Source organism: Myotis yumanensis, unplaced genomic scaffold, assembly GCF_028538775.1.
Source record: "Myotis yumanensis isolate MYYU_CA2020_CCGP unplaced genomic scaffold, mMyoYum1.0.hap1 SCAF_17, whole genome shotgun sequence".
Classification (NCBI taxonomy): Eukaryota; Metazoa; Chordata; class Mammalia; order Chiroptera; family Vespertilionidae; genus Myotis; species Myotis yumanensis.
Genome location: NW_027223768.1, coordinates 16,335,307 through 16,362,001, shown reverse-complemented (window position 1 = coordinate 16,362,001; position 26,695 = coordinate 16,335,307). Strand labels below are relative to the sequence as shown.

The 26,695-nt window shown below is 43.1% G+C and overlaps 1 protein-coding gene across 3 annotated transcripts in view; it reads left to right on the top strand.

The window, feature by feature from the left end:
* The first annotated feature begins 239 nt into the window (after positions 1-239).
* Positions 240-26,695, top strand: part of ARHGEF11 (Rho guanine nucleotide exchange factor 11) — an 84,200-nt gene continuing 57,744 nt past the window's right edge. For all 3 annotated transcript variants that reach the window (XM_070396386.1, XM_070396385.1, XM_070396384.1), the window contains exon 1: positions 240-1,836. In XM_070396386.1, the coding sequence (XP_070252487.1) occupies positions 1,805-1,836 (32 nt within the window). In that variant the 5' untranslated portion in view covers positions 240-1,804. The remainder of the gene's footprint in view (positions 1,837-26,695) is intronic.

Below are 26,695 nucleotides of genomic sequence, written 5' to 3'. Positions count from 1 at the left end.
GGGGTCGGAGTCGGAGCCGGGGTCGCCGGGGTCGCCGGCGCGGGGGCGGGGGCGGGGCGGACCGGGCGAAGCGGCGGACGCGGTGAAACCCGGGACCAGCTAGGCCGCGCCGAGGGGCAGGGCCGGCGACGGTGGGGCCGCGGAGGGGCGGGCCGCGGCGGTGCGGGTGCGGGTGCGGGTGCGGGGTCGCGGGGGCAGAGAGTGCAGGGAGCCCAGCGGCGGGGCCGGCCCGGCGGCGGCAGGAGGGCGGGCGGTAGCCGGGGCCGCAGGACCCCGCGAAGGGAGAGCGGGCGGCGGGCCGTGCCGGGTCCGGCCGCGGCGCCAGGGGAAAGGCCGGCCGCCTCGGCGCGCGGAGGAGGAGCCTGCGGCCCCGCCCCCGCCGGAGCGAGGGAAGGAGAAAGGCTCGCGGGGAAGGAGGGCGCGGAGGGGGCGGCCGGCTGGGCCTGCGCCGAGGCGGAGGGGAAGGGGCCCGGAAGGAGGCGAGCGCAGCCGCGACGCCGGGAGCCGAGCCGCCTGCCGCCGCCTTCCCGGCCGGAGCCCGAGCTGGAGCCGCGGCCGCCCAGGCCAGAGCGCGGCGGTCGGGCGCGGGGCGAGCGGGGCGAGCGGGGCCGGGGCCGGTGCTGCGCGTTGGGGCCGGGCAGGCGTAGAGGCCGGGAGGGCAGCCGGCGGCCGGCTTCCCCCGAGGCCGGTGCGGAGGGAAGTCCCTCCCGAACGCAAGTCCGCAACCACCATCCGGAGCCCGCAGCGTCCGGGCGCCGCGGTTGAGGCCGGGAGAGAGGGCGCGCAGGGCGGACGAAGGAAGCGACGTCTGTTTCATGGAGGCGGAGGCACCAGAGAAGACCGGAGCCTGGATGCGGGCGAGCGGAGCCGCAGAACTCACGCCGGGCATGTCTTTCGGGAAAAGGCCGAACCTCGGCTGGGTCTGAGCATCAGGGGGAAAAGCCTGCGAGTTTAGAGGAAAAAGAAAAGGAGAGGAGGTTTTCTCTGGTTTGTGGTTATTGCTGCCATTGTAAAGGTAAAAAAAAAAGCATTGCATTTCAGGTGTTTTTTTAAATTTTTTTTTCTGGTGCGATTGGCTCACTTAAGAATTTCAGAACCTTTCGTGTAAAAGGTTTTTTTTTTTTTTTTTTTTTTAAAGGAAATTCTTAATTTTGATTCCAGGGTTATACTGGACTTGGAAGGAGTGCTTTTGTTTACATACTATTGTATGGTTTAATTTTTTTTTCCTTTTTTGCTGTGCAAATCAGCTGGAAGATATTTTTTTTTCCAAGTGCCAATTCGGATTTATTCATCGCCCCCCTCTTTTCTCAAATGTATCTGTTGTCGTTTTAAGCATTGAAGAACGGAGAAATTTTTTCCCCCTTGGAGCTTGAAGCTCTTACCAACAGAAGGACAGCTGGGAAAACTGGATTAAAAGGATGGTTTTCATCTGTATTTTGTAGTAAGACTGTTATTTTGAGGGCATATTCTTTGTGTTTCGTTTTTTTAGCCTATAGCGCTAACCTTTTAGAGATTTGGGGTTGAGTTTTTGGTTTCTAAGGTCATAGTTTTTCCTTTTTTTCTTCCTTTTTTTTTTTTTTTTCCAAGACGGGGGAGGGGAAAAGGGGACTAAGAAAGCAGACCATATTAACTGGTAAAGGAGAATGGAGCTTCAGTTACTAGGGTCCTGAGAGCTGGAGAAAAAGAATTCAATCTTCAAGTTGGGAGGCCCTTCCTCTCATCTTTCTTAAACATTGCAAGGATTCAGTCCTGATCAAGACATCAATCCTACAAGATTCTGAAACCGTGGAGACGCCGAGAAACCATGAATGTAAGGTTACCCCAGAGTATAGACAGGTAGGTTTGCCAATATTCCACACTTAAGGGTAGACGGGGAGGGAGGGTGTTGCATTTTGGTAAAAGGTTGCAAAAGCAGGGCCTGGGCGGACTGTGGGAATGGTGGGGTAGGAGCATGCATTGGTCTCTGGGGACTGTCTGGGCATGTGTGTTTATCTTCCCTGTTGTGTATCCATATTCGAAACATCTCCTGATTCAGTGTGTTGTTGTTTTTTTTATACAAGCAATAGACAGTGAGGCCAGGAGTGGGGAGGAGGGGCAAATGCTTCCAGCCAACTTTGGCTTTTGCCAAGCTAGAGGCCCAATTTGAGTCCTTAACTTGCCAGCCTAGAGGGTAGGGAATGGGGGAAAGCCTGGGTAAGGGTACGTGAATTTGAAAGGGTGGATTGGGACTGGCTTTAGGTGTTGGAGCTGCTAGGGGAAAGGGACCCCACGGGACTGGTTGTTGTGGAATGGTGGGGTTTGGTGATGGGGTGGGTCCCATTTCTAGAATGGGGAGGATGTTCGTGGTCTGAATGATGGGACAGAAACACCCTTTGCACCCCAACAGGGCTGGATTTTTTTTTTTTTTTTTAACGTAGCTAATAACGGCTCCCAAATGAATAGGTCACATTAGAATTTTTTTCCTCTCCAAGGTTAGGGTTTAACTTGAGACCTGCCAACTGGCTAATGCTCTAGATTTAATCTTCCAAGGCATTTTTAATAAGCTTGACTGCAAAATGGGCCTTCCCTCTGCCTAGAGCCGGAAGGAGTTGTTTTGGGACTAAAGGCCTGATGGGCAAATAGATATGCACTGGCCCTTAGAGTCTGAGCACAGGATGCCCCTCCCCCATCCCCAGAGTCTGTCCAGCCTCCCATTATTGGTCACAATACAGTTTACAACTTTGTAAGGTGTCTTTTCCCTCAACCTACTCCCTCCCCCAACCCCCATCCCCTTAACCTTTCTCCTTGAGAATCTTGAGAGAGGGTTGTTTTGTGGGTACTGTACGTTCATCCTAACAGGATGGAGGACTAAACAAGCAAATGGAAGGCCTGGGCCTGGAAAAAATATGAAAGAGATAGGGAAGACTCTTTGCAAGGGAGTAATTGCTTCCTTCATGTCCAATTAACTCATAATTCATGCTAGTAATATTTGTGTGTTTTTTTGTTGTTTTTTCTGTGGGTTTTTTTTTTCCTATGGGATGTGTCTTAAAGTGCATATAGTCTTTCTCTCCACAACAGTAACCCCTATTGCCTCAGAGTCCTGTTTAGATTAGTTCATAGTCCTCAGACAGAGGACTGACTTTGCAGTGAAAAGGAAAAGGCAGATAGTCACAAAGAACAGAAAGTGTATGTCTGAACCTCCATCCTTTACCTTTTATTTTATTTTTTTAAATATGTTTTTATTGATGTTAGAGAGGAAGGGAGAATGAGAGTGAGAGAGGGAGGGAAACAATGACTTCACATGTCCCTGACCAGGGATTGAACCCACAACCTGGGTCTGTGCCCTGATCAGGAATCCAACCAGCGACCTTTCGGTGCGCTAGGCAACGCTCAACCAACTGAGCCACACTCCATAGTCTGACTCTTATAAAGGGAGAACAGGCATGTCACGGCAAGGAGATGAGATGGTTTACATGCTGCCCTTTTCACCCTCTTGGAATTTGCATTTTTGAGATGTGGATGGTGGACGATTTGTCTGAATTCAGGGATATGAGAAGATGGAAACTTAGGCGTTGGGAATACAAGAAGGAGGCAGTGAGGGTTCCTGGACTGATGAGAGATGCTCCTCTGGGAGTTTGTATATCCTCAGTCATCTCAGGGCTTGTAGAGCACAGTACATTTTCCTAAGTGCTCTCATACGAACAGATCTCATTTGAACCTCTCAGTATTGCTGTGAGGCAGATAAAGCAGCGGTTATTACTCCCACTTTACAGAGGTAATTGAGGCTCACAGAGGATACCAGCTTGCCCAGTGCCATCTTGCCTGACTCGTAGCAGAATCTGGACTCACACGCAGATCTTCTGATTCTGAATCCATGGCTCTTTTCATGGCCCCACTCTCCCACTCTGTCTAAATAGTTTTGTATACAGTGGGGCACTGTTTCATTCTCTTTTTGGCAGTGGGGTAAGATGCTCTTCATCATTCCTTTGAACTTTTTAACAGTGTTGGGGGCTCACACCTGTAATTTCTGTGGTTAAAGCCCCATTTTCTCCTGTGGCATCATGCAGCTTTGTAGAGTGAGTATGCTCCTCACTTCTACTCTGACCCCGATTCCCTTCCCCATTAGAGGATCAGTTCTGAGGCCTTTGCCCTCTTCAAGTTATCTCCAGTTGCTTTGGATCTTAGCCCTTTTGCTGTAGACTCATGTTGGACTTTCTGACATCCCAGGTTCACGACCCTGTGGATTTTAAATCACAACCTGTAGGAAAGCATGTACCTGTGGGTTCTTGATCCCCTCCCTGCATTTCTGAACTGTAGGAGACGGAGCCCCCCTTGGACTTTCATGACCCCCATCACTGGGGATGCTTATTTGATGGTTGATTTTGCTGTGTTGGATACTTCCATTTGCTATCATTTTGTAACATATGCTGACCCTTTCCCGTCCCCTCTTTTCCCTGGGAAAATAAAATGAATAAATATGCCGAAACCGGTTTGGCTCAGTGGATAGAGCGTCGGCCTGCGGACTGAAAGGTCCCAGGTTCGATTCCGGTCAAGGGCATGTACCTGGGTTGCAGGCACATCCCCAGTGGGAGATGTGCAGGAGGCAGCTGATTGATGTCTGTCTCATCGGTGTTTCTAACTCTCTATCTTTCTCCCTTCCTCTCTGTAAAAATCAATAAAATATATTTAAAAAAAAATAAATAAAAATAAAATAAAATGAATAAATAAAGACTTATTTGTGCTGGACAAATAAATAAGTAAATAATTCACAATCTTATTCTGGAGGGATTGAGTGGAAGCAAATGCCCCTGCTTATGGAGTTAAGGGTTCTCTCTTAGTTTATCAATTTGCTGTGTAGAGAGCGTAGTGTAAGGTGCTATAAGAGTGATTTAGGAAATTGAAGTATGCGGTTATTGCTCACAAAGAGCATGCAATCTACTTGGGGAGCTAGGAAAGGTCTAAGACTATTGAAAACCACTTAAAAGCAACATTAGACTACAAGCTCCATAAAAGACTGTGTTTGGTTTGCTCAGGTAGATCCTGCGTGCCTAGCGTAGCACCTTGTATGGGGTACGTGTTCAGTAAATATTGACAAATGAATGTTGTTAGAATGGATGAACATGTCAGCAAGTATAAGTTCTTCAATTTCAGACTTTTCATTCATGTATTAATTTCAGAAGTAGTTAAAGTCAATTAGAGAAGACTCTCCAGGTGATGTATATTTTCTCGGAGGTCAGCAACATGGTGGAGGATGATGTCCGTGGAGAGATACTGTGACTCAAAGTAAAGAGGGCTTTGGAATATTTGACAGAGTCTAACCCCTTCCAGGGGAGTGATTCCTGGGTTCAAAGAAACATGGAGTATTTGCGATTAACCTTTTAGTGTTAATCAGTTGTTACTGGAAAATGGGTTACTACAGCATACCTGTTCTTGTTCCTTTCAGATTTTGTCCATGAACAGCTTATTGCCCGTTAGTATATATTCTTCTCTGGTATTTCTAAAAATGTGTTTGATATGGCAAGCAGAGGTAATGACCTTGAATTATTTTGACAGGAATGGTAATGACCATTCCTAAGTGCTCATTAGTCATTATATACTGTCATCTATATCCACTTGCCTCATTTTCCAGGGCAAATGTTTTGAGATGGCCAGATGGGTTAAAATTTGCACCCATAAAACAGCTTTTCTCTGTGCAGAGTTAGTTAGCTCATGTGAGGACCAAAACAGAGAAGTACTAGATTTAAGCCAAGAGTTCTTAATTTGAGCCTGGCATTCCCCTTAACTGTGTGACCTTGGGCAAGTCACATACTGCCTCTAGTTTCCTCATGTAAAGCAATAGCTCATTCATATGAAATGCTTTCCAGTTCACAAACATAGTGTGTCATTTGAGGATTATAACATTTATTGCATCTCTCTCACGGGGCTGCTGAAAGGAGCAAATCAAATAAGATAATATATTTCAAATGGCGTTCTAAATCGTAAAACTGTGTATAAATTTTAGATGGTAAACACGTGGATTTGATTTAGCTTCATGCACTACTTTCTGAAGTAGCACAAAACAAATTAAGAGTAACTGAAAGAGCTTTCCCATTGTTTTGAAGAATTTAACCAGAGTGAACAGGGTTTTTTGTTGCAGAAGCGCATGAAGTTAGAAAGAAGGAATGCTTTTGCAATGGTAAGGGTTGGGTGATAATACTAGAAGAATATGAGAGGAGGTTATTGAATCTCCTTCCCAGGAATTTCAATGGAGGCTTCAGCTATCTTGGCTCCTTTAGATGGGGATAGGAAAGATTCGTTTTGTGATCTCTGGATGTTCCTTGTTTTAGAAGCATATGACTTTTCCTAATTCAATAAATCCAGACCAGCAACAGCGATCTGAGATTGAATGCAACCTTTCTCTAGTCTGTAGCCTTTTTTCTAAAAGAGGCTAAATTTCATAGAAGGTGTGTGGAGGAGGGAGAAAGAGAAGGCAGAAGAGGGAGGGGAATGGTAGGTAGGCCTTTCCTAGGAAAGAGCCTCAGGCTGAGGGGAAGGTTTGTAGCTGGGGCTGAAGAGATGGCTTATCTGAGCAAGGGGTGGGGAGTGGTTCCTGGAATGCTTCAGGTTCTTCTTATTGAGCCCTGGAACCAAGAAATCACCATTCACCTGAGTTTCTACCTAGTTTAGAAGGTTGGCTTCCCAGAACAGTGACAGGTATCCAGAGCTGCAAACAGTAAGTTCCCTGAAATACTGAGTCCTCTCCAAAATGTGCTCTTGTCCTATCTGGGGATGAGATAAAAGATGGCAGGGGATTTGCAGATGAAGCATTTGGCAATTAATATCCATTATGAGCAGGAGCAAGCTAAGCTTTAGATACTCAAAAGCATTTCTGAAAGAGCACCCTTAGAGTAACAAATTATCTTTAATGCTCTTAAGTACTATCATTCTCTGTCTTCCCATTTAGAATAGACAAAAAAATATGAAAAGTTAGCCCTAGCTTGTTTGGCTCAGTGGATAGAGTGTTGGCCTGGGGACTGAGGGGTATTGGGTTCGTTTCTGGTCAGAGGCACATGCCCAATTTGGTTGGACAACAAATATTTATCAAATAGCTCCATGCTCAGCTCAGTTCTTGATGTTCTGGGAAATAATTTGTAAGAATGTGGAGCTTGCATTTTTGTTGGGAAGTGTTAACAAAACAATAAATAGATAGTACATAATTGCTGAATCTTGATGTATACCAAAAAGGTGTATTTAGAGAATAGAAAGTTGGTGTTCATGAGAATAGCCAGGGGAGAGGTAGTCAGAAATTATTTAGGTGGAAGAAATTGAGGAGGGCATTTCAGACAAGGGAACAACATAAGCAAAGGTTCTGGGGCAGAACCAAATATGGAGTGTCTCTAGATCAGCGGTTCTCAACCTGGGGGTCGCGACCCCTTTGGGGGTAGAACGACCCTTTCACAGTGGTCGCCTAAGACCATTGGAAAACACATATATAATTACATATTGTTTTTGTGATTAATCACTATGCTTTAATTATGTTCAATTTGTAACAATGAAATTGGGGGTCACCACAACATGAGGAACTGTATTAAAGGGTCGGGGAATTAGGAAGGTTGAGAACCACTGCTCTAGATGGTCTTTGTTGAGCAGAGAGAAATTATGTCAAGGTATGGGAGTGGATAAAGCTATTCACTGGATCTGGTAGGAAAAAGGGAGCCAGTTAGGTTTATGTAATATATGGTGATAAAAATCATGTTTAGAGAGAGAATTTTGATGTTATGCGAAGAGAGCTTGGGGCCAAGAGGGCCAGCGAGGAGTTTTTGCAGCAATCTTAGCAAAGGATAATGTGGGTGAAAAGAAGAGGGGCAGGATTTGAAAGGCAATTTGGAAGGAAAATCAACAAGGTATGTATGTTAAGGCTGAATCAAATTTGATTCCCAAGTTGAGACTGACTGATGAGAGAAGGGTAGTGCTGTTGCTAGAGAGAATAAGATCATCATTAAAAAGTTACTCTGTCTCCCATGGTACCCAGCAATTCACTGAGTGTAGCATATCAAATGGTGCTTAACTTGCCAAGACCCTTAGGTTAGGCTATGTCTACCAGATAGTTTTAGAGCTCTTCACTGCAGCTTAAAAGGCTTAAAAGGGAGAGAAGGGGAGTGAGTCCTGGGATATCCCTTAGGGATCTGAATCGATTTGAGGAGATTAACATATTTGATGGATTCTGATTAATCATGCCTCGATTTCACATAGCAAATCAAACTCCAGGGTTGAAGGAATATCTATGCAGAAACCATCATAGTGGCATAATTTTTTATTTATTGATTGATTTTAGAGAGAGAGAGAAAGAGAGGAAGTGGGGAGAGAAACTTTGATTTGTTGTTCCACTTGTTTATGAATTCATTTATTGATTCTTGGATATGACCTGACCAAGGATCTGACCTGATGCTCTAACCAACTGAGCTACCCAGCCAGGGCCCCTAGTGGCATAATTGTAAAGAGTTGAGGACGTTGAGTGAGATCTTTGTGTGAGCTCCAGCTCAGCCACTAACTAACTGTGTGATCAGAATGATTTGTGTAAGAACGTTTAGTGAATTTGATAGTGCCAAACATATGGTGAGTGTTGTTAAGGCATTTAGTTTGACAAGGACCCCAGATTGGCCTGAGCTCTCCTCAGCTGTGTTTGCGTGCTCAGGCCTATGCTGATTCTAAACTAAGGACTGAAAGGCATGGCTCTGGTAACATAGCTAGCAAACAGAGTAGTTAAAAGTCAGGTGCATAAGTTCTCATCCTCAAGTAATCCTTTGTTAGAAACCCACAGTGTCTTTCCTTCTCAGCCCGGTCTCCCTGGCCTGGGATTCATGATTTCTTCCTTCAGTTCAGCCCATATCTCACTAATTGTAGGTCTGATTACTGCACCTGCCACCCTCCTTCAGGTAGACTAGCCAGCTTCCGGGGCCCGCTTCATTCTTTTCACACCTTTACATGATTGTTCTCTCTCTCCCCCAACTCTTTGGGTCTTATTTCCTTCAAGTAAACCTTTTTTGGTCATTACCGTCAAACTCTATATATTTTATTAGTCAGCATTTCTTTGGCACATACATATAGCTATTCAACTCTTCTCTTTGTGTAAAATAATTTATGTAAAAGTTCTAATAGAATGTCTAGCATGTGGTGAACTAATATAAGTAAATGTTGGTGCTCTTCCATTCTTTGTATGTGTTATGTTGGTAATTATATCTTGTTACTCAGGGTTCAGAAGTGATGTCTCTTTGCTTTTCTGGATTGCCTTCTAGTGCCCTGTTTAGTTCTCTTTATATATGGTATATTTCTACTGGCTGTTTCCAGACTTGGACTCAAGCTCATTTTTGACATTTCAAATTCCCTCCATGCCTCTAGCCAAGGGATTGCAAGAAAGCAACTCTAAACATCGCTGCCAGGAACTGAGATCAAGAATCCCCCTTGTTCTTCCTGGGTGCTAGGTCTCTGGGCACTTGGTATTTCTTCTAGGGACAGAGCAGCCTTGTTGGGCTGAGGGTATTTCCCCATTGGCAGCCTGGTTTCCTGACTGCTTTTCCCTGCAGGAGTCTGAGGGGCAGAGGGCCCACCCTGCTATTGTCCTGCCTGCCCCAGGCTGGCCCCATTTATTTCCCTCAGAAGTTTCCCTCTAAGAGACTGCTGCTGCAGAGAAAGGCCACTGTTGTTCTGCTGGAGGTGCTAGAGAGAGTGTAGTAAATAGCTTTGTGAATGGGACCTTTTATGAGGCTAGAACCACAGACCCTTTTCTCCTCAGAGCCCTAAGGAGAGGGGCAAAACACCACTAGGGTTTCTATGTCCTCACAGGAACAGGGTCTGGGGTTTAGGGATATTCACGTTATCCATCATATAAGAAGATTGGTCCATTTAACAAATCCTCACTGGTGTGTTGCCTTTTAGGGCACTGGATTCCATGGGAATAAGTTGTATTCCCTGCCCTCAAGGAGAGTGTGGTTTGTGAGGGAGTTAAATGAGCAGGAGTTGTATGATCTCACCCCAGATTCTCTTCTGTGAAGCATGTGAGAGCAGCGTTAAAGGAGGTTTCCTGGAGGAGAGAACCTTTTGGTGGAGGCCTAAAAATGACAGCCAAGCTTGAGAGGGAAAGTCCAGGCAGAGGAAACAGCACATCCAGAAGAAGGAAGACAAGAAAGGACATGGGGGGGCGGAGCGGGGGGGGGGGGGGGGGTGGAGAGAGGGAAATTTAAAGTAGCTTTGATCAGATGGCAAGATCATAGAACAGTTAATTAAATGAAACAAGAACAGGTAGGAGCTGGGGCCATAGGGCATGTAATCCCCCATGTTAGGGTTTGGACTTTATCCTGAGGGCAGTGGAGGACCATTGCAAGACTTGAAGTAGGAGGTGACATGATCAGATGTGCCTTTAAGAAAACAAGATCTCCCTGGCTGTAGTGTGGATGGTTAGCTTGAAAGAATGACAGAATAGAGAGATGGGGAAATGCATTAGGAGACCATCTTAGTCAACTGGGCAGGAGGTGAAGTTGACCTCTACTAGGTAGATGGTGACATTGTAGATGGTGACAAATGAAGGATTAGAGATTGAGTAGTTGGTTACGTTATGTGGAGGTAGGTCGTGAGGAGAATGTGGGTCAAGGATGACATCCTTATTCTTGGCTTGGGCTACTAATGAAAAAGGGAAGTCTAAAGGAAGAGTAAAGGGGTAGGTCAGCATGCCTTTGGACATGCTGAGTTTGAAGTGCCTGTGGGGCAGCTGCACACATAGGTCTGGAGGTAGAGTGTTCTGGTAGAGAGAATCACATTTGTGGGTTATCACCATCTCGACAGAGGAGTGGAAGCATGAGACTGTCCAGGGAAAGTGTGGAGAGTGAGAAGAGGGCCTTGGACAGAACCCCGAGGGGCACTGATTTGAAGGTGAGGCAAGAGGGGGCGGGGGGACGGCAGGAGGAGCCAGGGCAGAGTGGAATCTCAGAAATGAAAAGAGGGAAGGTCAGCAACGTCATGCTCCCAAGTTGGGAAGGATGGGAAGGATAGAGAAATGTCTGACTTAGTAGCAAGGAGGATGCAATGGCCTCCAGGTGAAAGGGTGAGAGGGGCAGGAGCCAGTTTGCAGTGGGTTGAAAAGGGGAAATGGTGATAACAGTCTAGTCAGTTCTTTTATGGAGTTTGGTGAGAAAGAAGAGGAGAAAAAATAGCTCCTGGTCCCTATCAGTAAGACTTTTAGTTTATCTTTTCAAGGTAGAGCTAGGTTGCCTTAAATCAAAGGTTCCAGTCTTTAGTACACATTAGAATTAGCTGGAGAGCTTGTTAAAATACAAATTGCTGTTCCCCACCCCCAAAATTTCTTACTAAATTTGGATTGGGGTTGGGGCCTGAGAATTTGCATATTTAACAGTGTCCCAGGTGATCCATCCTTGGAGAGCCACTGTCTTACCACATCTGTGCTCTTCATTAGCTTTTCTTACCTTCTTATAACAACTTTTTCTTTGTTGTGGATTGTGAACATGTTGGGAGCAAAGGCTGGTCACTCTGTAACCTTGACACCTAACCTAGTGCCTACCATACAGTAGACATTCCACGAATACTGGTTAAATAAGTTGAATTGAAACAGGTAAGCTAAACTAAAGAGAATTTCTGGGCCCTACATCTGTGAAACCTTGTTTAGCCCTTTTTTTTCAATCACTGGCATAGTGCAGATAAATCCTATCTACTAGAGATCTTCGGGGATAGGTGGGTTTATAGGATTTTTTGTAATTTCAAAGTAAACTAAACCCTCCCAAAAGGTTAGAAAGTAATCTTATAGAAATGACAAATTTTATAGCAAATGTCAAAATCAAATATACATAATTTTAGTAATTCAGTTTTGTATTGAGAAAAGAAATTTCCTAATACGGTTCCCCAAACTGTTCCTAGGTTCTGAATTTTCCATGTCATTGATTCCTTTTAGAATATTAGTAGGATTCTTAAAACTTGGTTCCTGTATCAAAGAGGACATCTCTAGAACATATGTCTGTAGAGTGGTCAATCTATCCTTGCAGCAGCGCACACTACCAATAGCTTCTCTGCTCAAGGGATAGGAATAGGGATCCCAAGCTGTTCTGGAGTTACTATTCTTAGGGCCCTTGTCACTCGCCTTGAAATGGGGTTCAGGGACCACACTACCAAGGTTTCCAAAAGTGTTCTGACCTTAATCTCACCCTCTTCTACTTTTCTTTTTACCCTGTGAATCAGGGGGTTGCTTCTCATAATTTCTAGAAAACTCCCTAGATCAGTGATGGCGAACCTATGACACGCGTGTCAGAGGTGACATGCGAACTCATTTTTTTGGTTGATTTTTCTTTGTTAAATGGCATTTAAATATATAAAATAAATATCAAAAATATAAGTCTTTGTTTTACTATGGTTGCAAATATCAAAAAATTTCTATATGTGACACGGCACCAGAGTTAAGTTAGGGTTTTTCAAAATGCTGACACGCTAAGCTCCAAAGGTTCACCATCACTGCCCTAGATCCTCCAGACCAGTGGTCGGCAAACTGCAGCTCGCGAGCCACATGCGGCTCTTTGGCCCCTTGAGTGTGGCTCTTCCACAAAATACCACATGCGGGCGTGCACGTACAGTGTGATTGAAACTTTGTGGCCCATGCGCAGAAGTCGGTATTTTGTGGAAGAGCCACACTCAAGGGGCCAAAGAGCCGCATGTGGCTCACGAGCTGCAGTTTGCTGAGCCGCAGTTTGCCGACCACTGCTCCAGACCAGTGGCTCCAGGAGTCTGAGGCATAGGTGTGGGTCAGTGGATAAAGGTAGGTGCAGAACAGGGCCTGTGTCAGAGGGTTTCAGGCCTTAGGATCATTTAACACGTTAAGCACCCAGACTGATAGTGTCAGTCACCGGTGACTGATGACTGGGCAGAAACCCAGAAGAAATCCTAGTTCTCTTAGCTGTGCCTAGCCCTAGCCTAAGGCTAATAGCTCAGCTTCTACTTTAGCTCAGGCCTTTCACTAATCCTGAACTTGAGGCCTAGCAGTTTGAGAAGGATTAGGCAAGGCATAGGGGAGAGGCCACTCCCTTATTAAGATCCTACTTCCCATTTTGTTGGTGTGGGATATGGGAAATTTTTATTCATTCAACTTATTAATTAAATAAATACTAAACGTTAGGCAATGTTCTAGGCACCGGGAATAGTTAGAACTTCATCTTTTTTTAAAAATATATTTTATTGATTTTTTACAGAGAGGAAGGGAGAGGGATAGAGTTAGAAACATCGATGAGAGAGAAACATCGATCAGCTGCCTCCTGCACACCCCCAACTGGGGATATGCCCGCAACCAAGGTACATGCCCTTGACCGGAATCGAACCTGGGACCCTTCAGTTCGCAGGCCGACGCTCTATCCGCTGAGCCAAACCGGTCAGGGCAGAACTTCATCTATTTAAGGAAGACAGATAACTATGTAACAACTACTTCTCATTATTATTATTGTTATTAATAATGAGTTATGATCTAAAGTATAAAAGAATTCAGTAGAATCGGTGTTTACAACCGCTGTGAGAGAGGCTAGAGGGGATATGTGACAGGATTAAAGAAAGACGAGTTAAGGGGAGAAGTCAGGTTTTTTTTCTTTAGAATAATGATTTTATTGTTTCTATAAAAACAAGACATTCTTGTTATAAAATATAGTCAAAGAAAAATGTGAGGAGGAAAGCCATGTGCTGTCAGCAATGCCGTCACCCCACTGGTGTCAGGAACATTGCTGTGCAGGACTCCAAACATGTCTCCTGTTGACACACACACTTTCCAAGAATGTGAACCTTGTCACACATGCAGGGCTGTTCTGACTTTCTGACCCTGTTTTTCGGAAGTGCAGACCCATCCTCTCTGTAGTTTGCCAGCAAAGCAAGTGCCAAAGATTTCAGAAAAACATGGATTTACACTCAGCCCTGGAAAACGCCACCATGATTGTGTTTTTGTGGATACTTAGAACAAAGCCCACAGCAGTTCCCAGAGCAGGAGCCCTGGGGCAGAACTCAACTCTTGGGCACAGACATGTGTTGAGCTACTCACCATCCAGCTATTCAGGGACCCTCCCAAATCATGGCTGGAGTTCTTCAGTCTGGAGAGCAGTGGTCAGCAGAGGAATGGCCCAAAGAAGTCCATGTCCTTGTCCCCTGAACTTGTGAACCTGATTTTGAGATGAGAGGTGGTCCTGGATGATCCGGGGGGACAGTGACATCATAAGGATCCTTATAAGAGGAAGGCAGGAGGGCCGCAGTCAGAAGATGAGGTCAGGGGGGCGGAAGGATGCTATGCTGCTGGCTTTGATGATGGAGGACGAAGCCACAGGCCAAGGCCCGCAGGTACCTCCAGAAGCTGGAAAAGGTGAGAAACAGGTGCGAGAAGTCAGCTAGTCTTCAGGTTGTCTCGGGTGGTTCTGTAATTTAGTTGTAATTTTGATGTGGTCATGGGAGGAGATGAGCATAGCGTTTATCTGTTCATCTTCTTGATCAGAAGTCCCCAGTGGTTTTTCATATTTTCACAGAATGGTGCAATCATCACCACTATCTAATTCCAGAAAATTTTCATCACACTATAAAGAAACCTTGTACCCATTAGCAGTCATTCCCATTGCGCCTCCCCCAGTCCCAGGCCACCACTAATCTACTATCTGTCTCTGGATTTGCCTATTCTGGACCTTTTATGTAGGTGGAATCATACAGTATGTGGCCCTATGTGACTGGCTTCTTTCACTTAGCATATTTTCAAGGTTCACTCATGTTGTATATGTGTCAATACTTTGTTCCTTTTTATGGTCAAATAATATTCCATTGTGTGGATATACCACCTCCTGTCTATCCATTTGTCAGTTGGTGGGCATTAGGGTTGTTTCCACTTCTTGGCTATCCTATATAATAAAGAGCTAATATGCTAATTAGACTGAACAGCAAAACAACCATCCGGATGACTTTCTGGACAACTGTCCAGACAACCTTCTGGACGAAGCTAGGGCTGTGAGGGCTGACTGAGGCTGTGAGTGGCTGTGAGGGCCGGACGGGACTGCGAGGGCCAGCTGAGCAGCTGGGGCTGCGAGGGCTGAGCCCCTTGTGCGAATTTCATGCATCGAGCCTCTAGTCTGTATATATAAAAGCCTAAGCCCATGGTCGGCAAACTGTGGCTCGCGAGCCACATGTGGCTCTTTGGCCCCTTGAGTGTGGCTCTTCCTAAGCCTTAGGAGCACCCTAATTAAGTTAATAACAATGTACCTACCTATTTAGTTTAACCCCTAGAGTGCCTGGAGCACTATCACGCTCCTCCTGCAGTGTCACTATTAGATGCTAGTAGTTCACTCTTTATTGACAGATGGCACCTAAGGAAAATCAGCAAAAATGCCTTGGCAATTTTAGCATAGTTCCTAGGATATTGGTTGGCATTCAAAGGGTTAAGTTTAAAAAATTTGGCTCTCAAGAAATTTCAATCGTTGTACTGTTGATATTTGGCTCTGTTGACTAATGAGTTTGCCAACCACTGGCCTAAGCGACCGAACGACCGGTCAACCGGTCAGTTGCTATGACAAGCACTGACCACTAGGGGTAGACGCTCAACACAGGAGCTGCCCCCTGGTGGTTACTATGCTCCCACAGCCAACCTCCTGCAGCCAGCCAACCTCCCGCGGTCCCTCCCCCTGGCCTGCCAACCTCTCACGGTCCCTCCCCCTGGCCAGCTGGCCAACCTCCCGCAGCCCCGCTCACTGGCCAGGTGGCCCCCCAATTGGCCCCAATCAAGGGCCAGGCTGAGGGACCCCACCCATGCACAGATTTGTACACCAGGCCTCTAGTTATGAATAATGTGTGAACATTTGTGTATGAGTTTCATTTATTTGACTCTTTTTCTCCCTCCCCCCCCCTTTTTAAAATTCTCTCCCAAAGATGTTTTTGTTTTATTTATTTTAGAGAGAGAGAGAAGAAGTGGGGTGGAGAGAGAGAGAAACATCGATGTGAGAGAGAAACATTGATCTGTTGCCTCTCTGCGCCCCAACCGGGGTTGAACCTGCAACCTTTCGGTCTATGGGATGACACTCTAACCAACTGAGTCACACTGGCCTAGGCTGGGCTGTTTTTCCTTCTTTGAAACCTTATCATTATTGCTTAGATTGAAAACTCCCAGAGGGTGGTCTCTCTAATGCTCTCATCAGATGGCCACACAATTAGGACTTAATATTGGATACATTTTGGATGATAATGAAATATATATCCTTGATGGTTATTCATTTGATTTTAGATATGTCCATGTCATTGTCTCTTTTTTTGACTCAGGAGTATTACAGAACAAAGACATATGTGATTTTTTTTTTTTTTTTAATACTCAGCATTTGCTGGGTCCAAGTAAAAAATTAAGGCTTTAGAATTGGAAGGATACATCTCTATGGTGCCCACCTTAAAGTGTCTGAGTAGAGTGTATGCTGCTGGCTAAATGTTCATGTGGCCTGAAATCTCAGTATCTTTCTCTTGAACAGCTCTCTTCTACCTGAACTGTATTCCCATCACACCTGTCTCTCCCTCTTTCCTACGTAACAGCTGGTTCGTCTGAGATTGTAATTGCTGAGAATTTATAGACAGAATCTCAGCATTAAATCTTTTGCTTTTTCCACCTTTTCTGATGTGTGCATAGGAAAGCTATAACACATTTTACATTGAGGTATAAGCATTTAGAGGACCAGAAAAACTCTTTGGGGCAGCTCAGAAGAGTTAGTGGGAAGCACATGGGCAGACATTTAACTGTAAGTATGTAACATTGGTAGATATGTATGAACGCTTTAGAATTATCAAGGTCTACATGTAACTCAGTTGCGTTATTGGTGTCAGTATTGTAATTTACCCTTGCCATCTGTGAACTCCTTGGCTCCTGCTCTAGTATAAAATAGAAAAAAAAAAAAAAAGACTATTCATTTTAATGTTAGTCAAAGTCTAAGAATGTCTTCTGCAAAACAAAACCATGTATTAAATTCAAAAGCAATTGGATTTTCTGGTTTTGCTGATTATTTATGCTGTCTCTTCATTAATGTGGGTATTTGGGACTTGCCGTGCATTCATTGATTAAACTATCATTTGTATGTACAAAAAGATGGAATATAAGAGTGTGTGTAAATATTGTGGCTTTCCCCTATTTTAAATCCAAAGGCCATTGATCTGGCAGCACTGTGACCTGCATAATAAACAAAATGTCTTGGGGGACAGACTTGTATTACCAGTAAAAAGAGTCTGTGCCTACATCTCTTTAATTAAGAAGGGCAGTGTTGAGTTTCTAGTGTGGGCCTAGAATACTTTTTTTTCCTTAAGGCTGTTTTTTTTTTAATAGTTCTATGGAGGTATATTTGATGTACAATCAATGTGTACATTTAAAATATATATTAAAGTATATAACTTGAATTATTTTTTCATATATGTACCTACATCTGTGACGCTATCACCACTGAGACAAGCAACGATGCCCATCATCCCCAAAAGTTTTCTTGTGTCGCTTTGTAATCTCTGTCTTCTCTTCTCCCGCATCCCCAGGGAATTCTCCTTGGGATTTCTTTTTTATCACTGTAGATTTGTTCACATTTTCTATAATTCTTTATAAATGGAATGTCCTCTTTTCTTGTCTGACTTCTTTCATGCAACACAATTATTTGGTGTTAATCTCTGTTGTTTGTATCAATAGTGTGTTCCTTTTATTGGCTGAATGGTATTATATTTTCTGGATAATTTGTGTATCCATTCTCTTGTTGATGGATTTGGGCTACTACAAATAAAGCTGCTATGAGGATTCATGTACAAGTCTTTGTGTGGATATGTTCTCATTTTTCTTGTGTAAATCCGAGGATATAAATAGCTGGGTCGTATGATAGGTGTATGTTTAACATCATAAATTGCCAAATTGTTTTCCAAAGTGGTTTTATAATTTTACATTCCCACTAGCAGTGTGTGCGAATTCCCGTTGCTCTACATCTTGTCAGTCTTTTTAATTTTAACCTTGTTAGTATGTGTGCACAGTAATGTCTTATTGTGGTTCTAGTTTGCATATCCCTGATGACTAATGATGCTGAACATTTTTATGTGCCTATTTGCCATGTTTATGTTTTCTTTGATGAGGTATTTTTTCAGGTCTTTTGTTTATTTTTTAATTGGGCATAATTGCCTAGTACTAACTCAGTTATTAAATTTTAAGGGTTCTTTGTGTGTTCTACATACAGTTTTGTTGTCAGATATGTTTTTGCAACTATTTTCTTCTAGTCTGTGACTTGCTTTTTCATTTTCGTAACAACGTCTTTTAAAACTTGTTTTTAATTTTCATACAGTGTCTTTTGAAGAGCAAAGGTTCTAAGTTTTGATGAAATCTAATATATTGCTTTTTCCTTTTATCATTTGTACTCTTTTTATTTAATAAATAAATCCTTGCCAAATTCAAAGTCAGTAAGATTTTCTCCTAGAAGTTTTATTGCTCTAGCTTTTACATTTAGATCTATGATTTATTTCTAGTTACTTTTTGTATAGGGTATGAGATAAAGTTTAAGATTATTTACTTATTTAGGCATATGGATGTCCAGTTGTCCTAGCACTATTTGTTTAAAAGAGTATTTTTTCCTCATTGAATTGCATTGGCACTGTTGCTGAAAATTGATCATATATATATGGTATGGACTGTACTCCGTTCCATTGATCTAGATCAGTAACCCACTGGTTTAGTTATTATATTATAACTTTATAGTAGGTCTTGAACTCAGATAATACAAGTTTTTCAGCATTGTTCTTTTGTTTTCAAAACTGTTTTTGGTTATTCTAGGGCTTTTTCATTTTCATAAAGATTTTAAAATCAGTTTGCTCGTTTCGACAAAAATGGCTTCTGGGATTGTGGTTGAGATTGTGTTGACTCCATAAATCAGTTTGGAGGAAATTGTCATTTTAACAATATTTAGTCTTGCAGTTTTTGAACATGGTATAGTGCTCCTTTTATTTCAGTCTTTAATTTTTCTCAGCAATGTTTTGTATTTTTTAGTATACCGGTCTTTTATATCTTTTGTCAAATTTACCCCTAAATATTTCATTTTTTTTGATAATATTTTAAATATCAATTTTCAATTATTTTTTTTACATATAAATATAATTGATTTTTGTTATTGACCTTATATCCTGTAACCTTGCTAAACTAACTCATTAATTCCTGTAGCTTTTTTGTTAATTCCCTAAGATTTTAGAATTAGTCTGCCTGACAAATAATGACAGTTTTACCTCTTCATTCTAATCTGTATATATTTTTAATTTTGGAGAAAATCTGGGTTTTAGAACTTTTTTCCTAGACCTCCTAGACCTGTGGAGCAGATTTTGGATTTCCTCATTAGGAATTCTTGAAAAATTAAAAGGAGATTATTAAATCCTTGTATCCATTCCTTTATTCATTCAATGAATATTTAGTGTATGCTAAATACACTGTCTAGTGACTAGTGGAAGAGACAGACATATAAACAAGTAATTACAACTTAATAAGTAAGTATAGTAAGAGCCAGAGTAGTTATGCTTTGGGAATTTAGAGGCAGAACTGTTCAGAATCAAGGGGGAAGAGAGGCTCTCTGCAGGCCCTGCATCCCTGGATGGGAGTGACTGACTCATTGTTGATAGGAAAAGGTTTAAACAACTCTGTCCTGATAAATTCTACATCCTACCCATCCAGACTGTCTGTATTTACTTGATTACTATTGAAAGCCTGAAAGAAATACATACATCGTTATAGATGTTTCCTTCCTTCCTTTTCCTTTTCCTTTTAATCATAGATGGTATGGCCCAGCCTTTGCATCTAGCCTTAAATCTCACTTACCTAAGGCCAGGGGCAATTCAAGCAAGGCTATTTGACCTGGTGTTACTGTTAGTACTAAAATTTATGCTGCTATACTCATAAGAGCCCTATGAGTTGGATACTGTTGCCCCATTTCTACAGTGTTGTGTTTTGCTTTTTTTAAAAAACATTTTAGCTTGTATTCTTTTTTTCCCCTCATAGCAATCTTTGAGGTCTTTATATTTCTCCTGCCATATACATTTTAAAAATTTTCCATTGATTTTAGAAAGAGAGAAAAAAACACGGATTTGTTCTACTTATTTATGCATTCACTAGAGGCCCAGTGCATGAATTCATGCACCAGTGGGGTCCCTCGGCCTGGACTGTGGGATTGGGCCGAAACCGGCTATCTGACATCCCCTGAGGGGCCCCAGATTGCGAGAGGGTGCAGGCTAGGCCAAGAGACCCCACCAGTCCACAATTGGGGTTGGAGAGGGACGTGGGAGGGCTCCAGGGCATGTCCAGCCTGTCTTGCTCAGTCCCGATTGGCCAGAAGCTAACCAGCAGCAAGCTAACCTACTGGTTGGAGTATCTGCCCCCTGATGGTCAGTGCGTGTCATAGCGAGCAGTTGAGCGGCCTTAGCATATCATTAGCATATTACGCTTTGATTGGTTGAACAGACAACCCGACACTTAGCATATTAGGCTTTTATTATATAGGATTGGTTGACTCTTTTTTTATTTTTTTATTAAGGTATTACATATGTGTCCTTATCCCACCATAACCCCCCCCCCTCCCCCGTTGGTTGACTCTTATATGTGCCCTGACCAGGGATCAATCATGCAATCTTAGCATATCCGGACACTGCTCTAACCAACTGAGCTACCCAGCCAGGGTCCTGCCATATACATTCTGAGGGGGAAACATGATTTTGACTTTGTAGCCTCAGGATATTTACCAGAGTCTGGCAAGTGGGAGGTATAAAATAGACAATGTGTATGTTGGTATAATTTCTCTTTAGTTCATGGCATAAGGTAAAGATGAGAGAAATCTCTTTAGTCAGGCTTTGGGTTCCTCCAGATAATATAATTAGATAATAATATCTAATTTTACAGATAAGGAAATTTCTCCAGGCCACCAGAGAGTAAATAACTTTTGTAGTGAAATCAGTATCCCCTCCACCCCCTGAATTCAGTATTTTATTGGTTTGTAAAATTGTGTAATTTTGGAAACACTAAACTAGACCACTCTTCATTTTAGAGGAATCTTGCTTGCTATCATAGAGGAAGATAGTTTAAAACAGTAATATTAGAAGTAACTGTTTTATTGATTGCTTACTATGTACCAGGCCTGTAATAGGTGCTGTGGATGCATGACTTCATTCAATTTTCATAAGCACCAGGGGTGTAGGTCTTATTTTATTTTATTTTATTTATTTATTTTTATTTTTTAAAAAATATATTTTATTGATTTTTTACGGAGAAGGGAGAGGGATAGAGAGTTAGAAACATTGATGAGAGAAATTGATCAGCTGCCTCCTGCACACCCCCTACTGGGGATGTGCCCGCAACCAAGGTACATGCCCTTGACCGGAATCAAACCTGGGACCCTTCAGTCCACAGGCCCACACACTATCCACTGAGCCAAACTGGTTCGGCTGTAGGTCTTATTTTAGAGTAGCTGGGTGGGTCATGGTTTTTGATAAACATATTTACTACTCTAAGAACCTAATCAGAAGTCATCCTTCATTGTTTTTCACTAGTGATTGAAAACTTAGAGTTATGCACACTTTATTTTTTTCTAAAACCATGACTCACTCTTGCCATCACTTTATTTTGAAGAAATCTCTCCCCTTTCTGAACTGAGAATTCCAGAAGGCAGAGACCAATATAGCAGAGCAACATGGTAGGAATTGAGTATATATTCTTGACCTAGTGAATGAGTGTATCCAGCTCATCATGGGAAACATGCCCATCAGGCCAGCATGCTAAGTAGTATGGTATTCAGTTTTCTATTTCAGTGTTTCTTTCTCCTTCATTGGTAAGAACTGACCTGCCCATAATTGTGTTGCATGTGTTAAGGCTCTCCATGATCTTAAGACTATTAACAGACACGCCTTATACATTACTGAGTGCCTAGAATGCAAGTTTGGCATTATGCCTTCATTCTGCAAGAATGAATAAGATAATCCCTGCCTCAGGTAGCTCATAGGTGATTAAATAGATAACTACAGTGCACAAAGAATGCACTGATGGGGTTGGGGATTTTCACTGTGAGTTCGTGGCATAAGGTAAAGATAGCTAACCCAGCAGGGGAAGGGAGTGGGGTTGCACTGTTGTAAGCACTTTGCACATAATAACTCTTTTAATTATACAACCCTGAGAGTTAGTACTGTTGGTGTTCCCATTTTACACCGAAGATAACGAGAGGGCTAAGGTCACACAGCTGGTAAGTTGTGGAACTAGAATTCAAATGCAGGCAATGTGGCTCTAGTGCAGGGGTGGGCAAACTTTTTGACTCGAGGGCCACAATGGGTTCTTAAACTGGACCAGAGGGCCGGAACAAAAGCATGGATGGAGTGTTTGTGTGAACTAATATAAATTCAAAGTAAACATCGTTACATAAAAGGGTACGGTCTTTTTTTTTTTTTTTAGTTTTATTCATTTCAAACGGGCCGGATCCGGCCAGCGGGCTGTAGTTTGCCCACGGCTGCTCTAGTGTCTGTTCTTAACCACTATGCCTTGCAGTCTCTTGCAAGTCTTGAAGTAAAGGGGAAAAAATTGAGAAATATAAATATTTGTATCAAATTGGCAGGATTTATTGTTTAACTGGCTATGTGGTCAGAGAGAAGGGAAAGTCAAGATTGATTGCTAGAGGAAAGGTGTGGGGTTTACAGAGATAAGGTGTTCAGTGCATTCAATTTGAGTATCTACAGGTTGAGGCACCACCCTCCCCAAGTTACAAGAGGAGTCAGAAACTTGAGAGATACTAAGCGCTGAAAACAAGATTTGGGAGGAGTCAGTGTTAAAAGAGTTGGCTAAAAGCACCAGCATAAATTTTGTCCCCTTATGAAGGGAATGTAGGGTAAGAGCAGCAGGCCTGAAAGAGAGATCAACATTGTCAGATGTGGAGAGAGGTCCAGTTAAATGAGATCTGGAAAAGAAAATCCTTTTCATTTAGCAGATTTCTCAGTCTGCTCTATCAGCCACAATTCTGGGGTCTCTGGAATGGTCTCAAGAAATTGCCTTGACAACTTTCAGTTCTGGCCTCTGAAAAGCCCTTTAGGACAGTGGTCACCACCCGGCGGTCCACGGACCACTGGTCCGTGAGGTCTGAAAGGTTGGCGACTGCTGGTTTAAGGAAACCTTTGGAGCAGCGGTTGCTAACCAGTGGTCCCACTGGTTGTCCGTGAGGTCCGAAAGGTTGACGACCACTGCTCTAGAATGTGAAAGTCCTCTCCCTATTAGGGTGTCAACCCCTCCCTATCCTCTGCACTGTCCAACATTATAGGGTACTCCGACCCCCTGAAGTTCTTCAACATTATGGTCATGGGGGTTGGGAACAGCCCTGGGAGCAATAAGGGACAATATTCTGTTTTGTAATTGTGTGTCCAGGGCAGTCATTAGATCTAACTTGAGTGAATCAACCCCCCAAGTAATGGACAGTAACACTACAAGAAAGAAGGAAAGTACTGCACAAAGTACCCCTGAACTGGAGTATGGAATGAAGGGAGCATCAGTTTTATATTTCAGGATAGAAGAGCAGCATATTTAGTAAAGAAGGCAAGGCCTGGCATTCCTTCCCGTTAGCCCAGATTAGGAGGAGCTGTGGCAGGGGAAAATAGCCCGCAGGACCCCTCCAGGATCTTGGACATAGGAGATAGGATCCTAGATTCCTTTGGATTTCTAGGTGTCACCTCTTTCCTCCCATCTCCAGCCAAGATAGTTCCCTGTCTGGAGAGACTGAGGTTGCCGTTTCTGGTTATACCAGATCCCTTTCATTTTCACATTTGGGGGTCTTACCCGGGAACTCCCTGGTGATGTCATCTTTGTGGGAAGTAGAGAATGTAATGAAGGGAGGGGAGTCAAGAATGCTTCGCTTTCAAAGTTATTTCCATCTCTTGCTGCCATTCAGTGTGTTATATCCATGAGATGGCTTCTTTCCTCCCTCACTCCACCCTCCTTTAGTTTCCTGGAAATGGAGTGGGGTCTGGAAGAGAGAAAGGATGGAAATTCCCATTGCATCTCTCTCTACTGTGCAGTGGTTGAGATGAGGTTTGGGTGACGGGGGTGGGAGCAGTAGAGAGATGGAGTCAGCCCTGAAGGGAGAGGCCAAGAGACTGCTGAGCCAATGGTATGGGCCTAATTACTCCTCTGCCTTGAACTTGACTGTAATTGTGGTTTCTGGGAGCCAGCGCATCCTGGAAATCTGCTGGGACAGCGGAGATTTGGGATAGAGTTGAATTTTCCACTTGGACCAGCTTGCCCAGCACCCATTTTTGGTTGGAAGATAGGGTGAATTCCTAAAGCTCAAAAGGGACAATTAAGATAGCCAGGACTATCAGGCCTTCCTTTGGAACTGGGTGAGAGGTTGTATACTCTGAAATCCTGGACACTTTTGAAAAGTTCAGAGAGGCAACAGATAGCAGGATCTGGGGAAGAGATATATATGCTAGAAGTTAGGAGATCATTTCTAACTTTGAGGAAGGGCCTTAATGTCCCTACACCTTAGTTTTCCCATCTGTCATTTGATTTGAACATCTGTCTTTTTTTACAGGGATATTCCTAAATAATAGGTAGGGAAATGCTAGACTAATATAAGGGAGCAACTTAAGTCCCTTTTTTCCCATGGTGGTAATAATAAAATAGCTAATGTACATCGCATTTATTGTGTATCCTGTGCTTAATATTACAACAATCTAGTGAAGTAGTTCCCTACCTCTGTTATAGACAAGGAAATCTGAGGTGGAGAGATTACATATCTTGCCTAAGATCACAAAGCCAGTGTCAGCATCAGGATTACCAACCCAGTGATTTGATTCCAAAACCTGTGCATTTGGCCATCAGACATTAATGGTAATCTGCACTGTGTGGCTTAGTGAGGTTTGGCTGTTGGACTTGGAGTCACTAACCCTGGGACCTCAGGCAAGCCCTCTATCTTCTCTGAACTGCAGTTTCCTCATCTATAAAATGTGTATGTTCAGAGTTGTTCTGAGGATCAGATGAGATGCTGCCCAGCACAATACCTCCCCCTCAGCAGGTCTTAATACATGTTAGCAGAATCTGACCTTATACAAGGAGAAATAGCAGCCCACCTGCCACCTTGAATTTGTCATCTGGTATTTCAGAACACTGACATGCATTAAGAGTTGATCTATATAGCAAAGTAAAATGAATGGCGAGAACTCTCTAGACAGGGAGCAAATGCATTAGAAGAGAAAGGGCTTGGGTTCAAATACCAGCTTCTTCTCACTCACTGGATGCATGAATCAAGCAAGTTACTCAGCCTTTCTGTAGCTCAGTTTCTTCATCTGTAAAATTATGACATTATTATATCATCCCATGGGTCTGCTGTGAGGATTAAGTAAAATAAATAAGAATGGCTAATAATATTGAGTTCTTACTGAGGACCAGATCCTGGTCTAAGCATTTTATTTTTACATGTTTTTAATAATTTGGTCTTAATAATTCCATGAAATGGGTACTGTTATATCCCTGTTTTAAGAGTGAGATGCAGAAAAGTTCAGTAACTTGTGTAAGATCACATACCTGATAAATGTCAGAGCCAGCATTTACATCTGGGCAAGGGGCTCAGAAACCCATATGCCTAACCATGCTATCTTATCTCAGTAAGTGCTTCAAAACATGATAGCTCTTATCCTCATCATTGGAATCCCTCTATCAGTCAGTCACTGTTTCCTGAGAGTACCCGTATGTGTTTAGACCAGCAGTTCTCAACCTGTGGGTCGCGACCCCTTTGGGGGTCGAACGACCCTTTCACAGGGGTTGCCTAAGACCATCGGAAAACACATATATAATTACATATTGTTTTTGTGATTAATCACTATGCTTTAATTATGTTCAATTCGTAACAATGAAATTGGGGGTCACCACAACATGAGGAACTGTATTAAAGGGTCGCAGCATTAGGAAGGTTGAGAACCACTGGCTTAGACCATGCTAGTCATTGTGGTCTCTGTCAACAAAGCATGTGGTCGACTTTCTGCTCTTAAGTTTATTATTTATTTAGAGAGAGACAAGATCAGGGTGAATGACATAATTTGAAAACAAGTGCTAAGTAAGAGATACAGTGTGGATTCAAAATGCAGCAGAAATAAATTTAGTTACTGAAAAGACCATTGGAGAAGGTGGACTAGTTCAGAAAACTTCCTAGAGAAGATAGTGCGTACTTGAGTTCAGCCCTAGAAACTGGGCCCAAGGGCAAGGGTGCTTTAGAGTGCTAGAGTTGGGTTAGAATTTTAAGATTGTCATTCATCAGTCAACAAGTTTTTAATGAGTATGTACTACTCTGTGCCTGGCCCAATGGAGAAGACGATCAGTATTGATTGCTCAGTTGCCATTGTTTTTCTCTTGGTCAGTCCAGGTGTGTTTCTTAAAGATTATGTCGTGCAATCCGGTAATACCTAATTAAAATACTTTTATTGCTCTGCCCTAGGTGGCCCCTTGTTAACATAATAAAACCCCATATAATATGCTAATGTGATTTGTGCCTGGATATAATCAGGGCACATTTTCCAGGTCCCTGGGAAGGGACCGCAGGGACAATTTGGTTCATCCATTCCTGTCCCCATCACTTTGCCCCCACCCGACCCCATCACTCTGCTCCACATGCACACGTGTGTGTGCACATGCACATACCCCATCATACTCTATATTTATGAGGAAACTGAGGCCTAG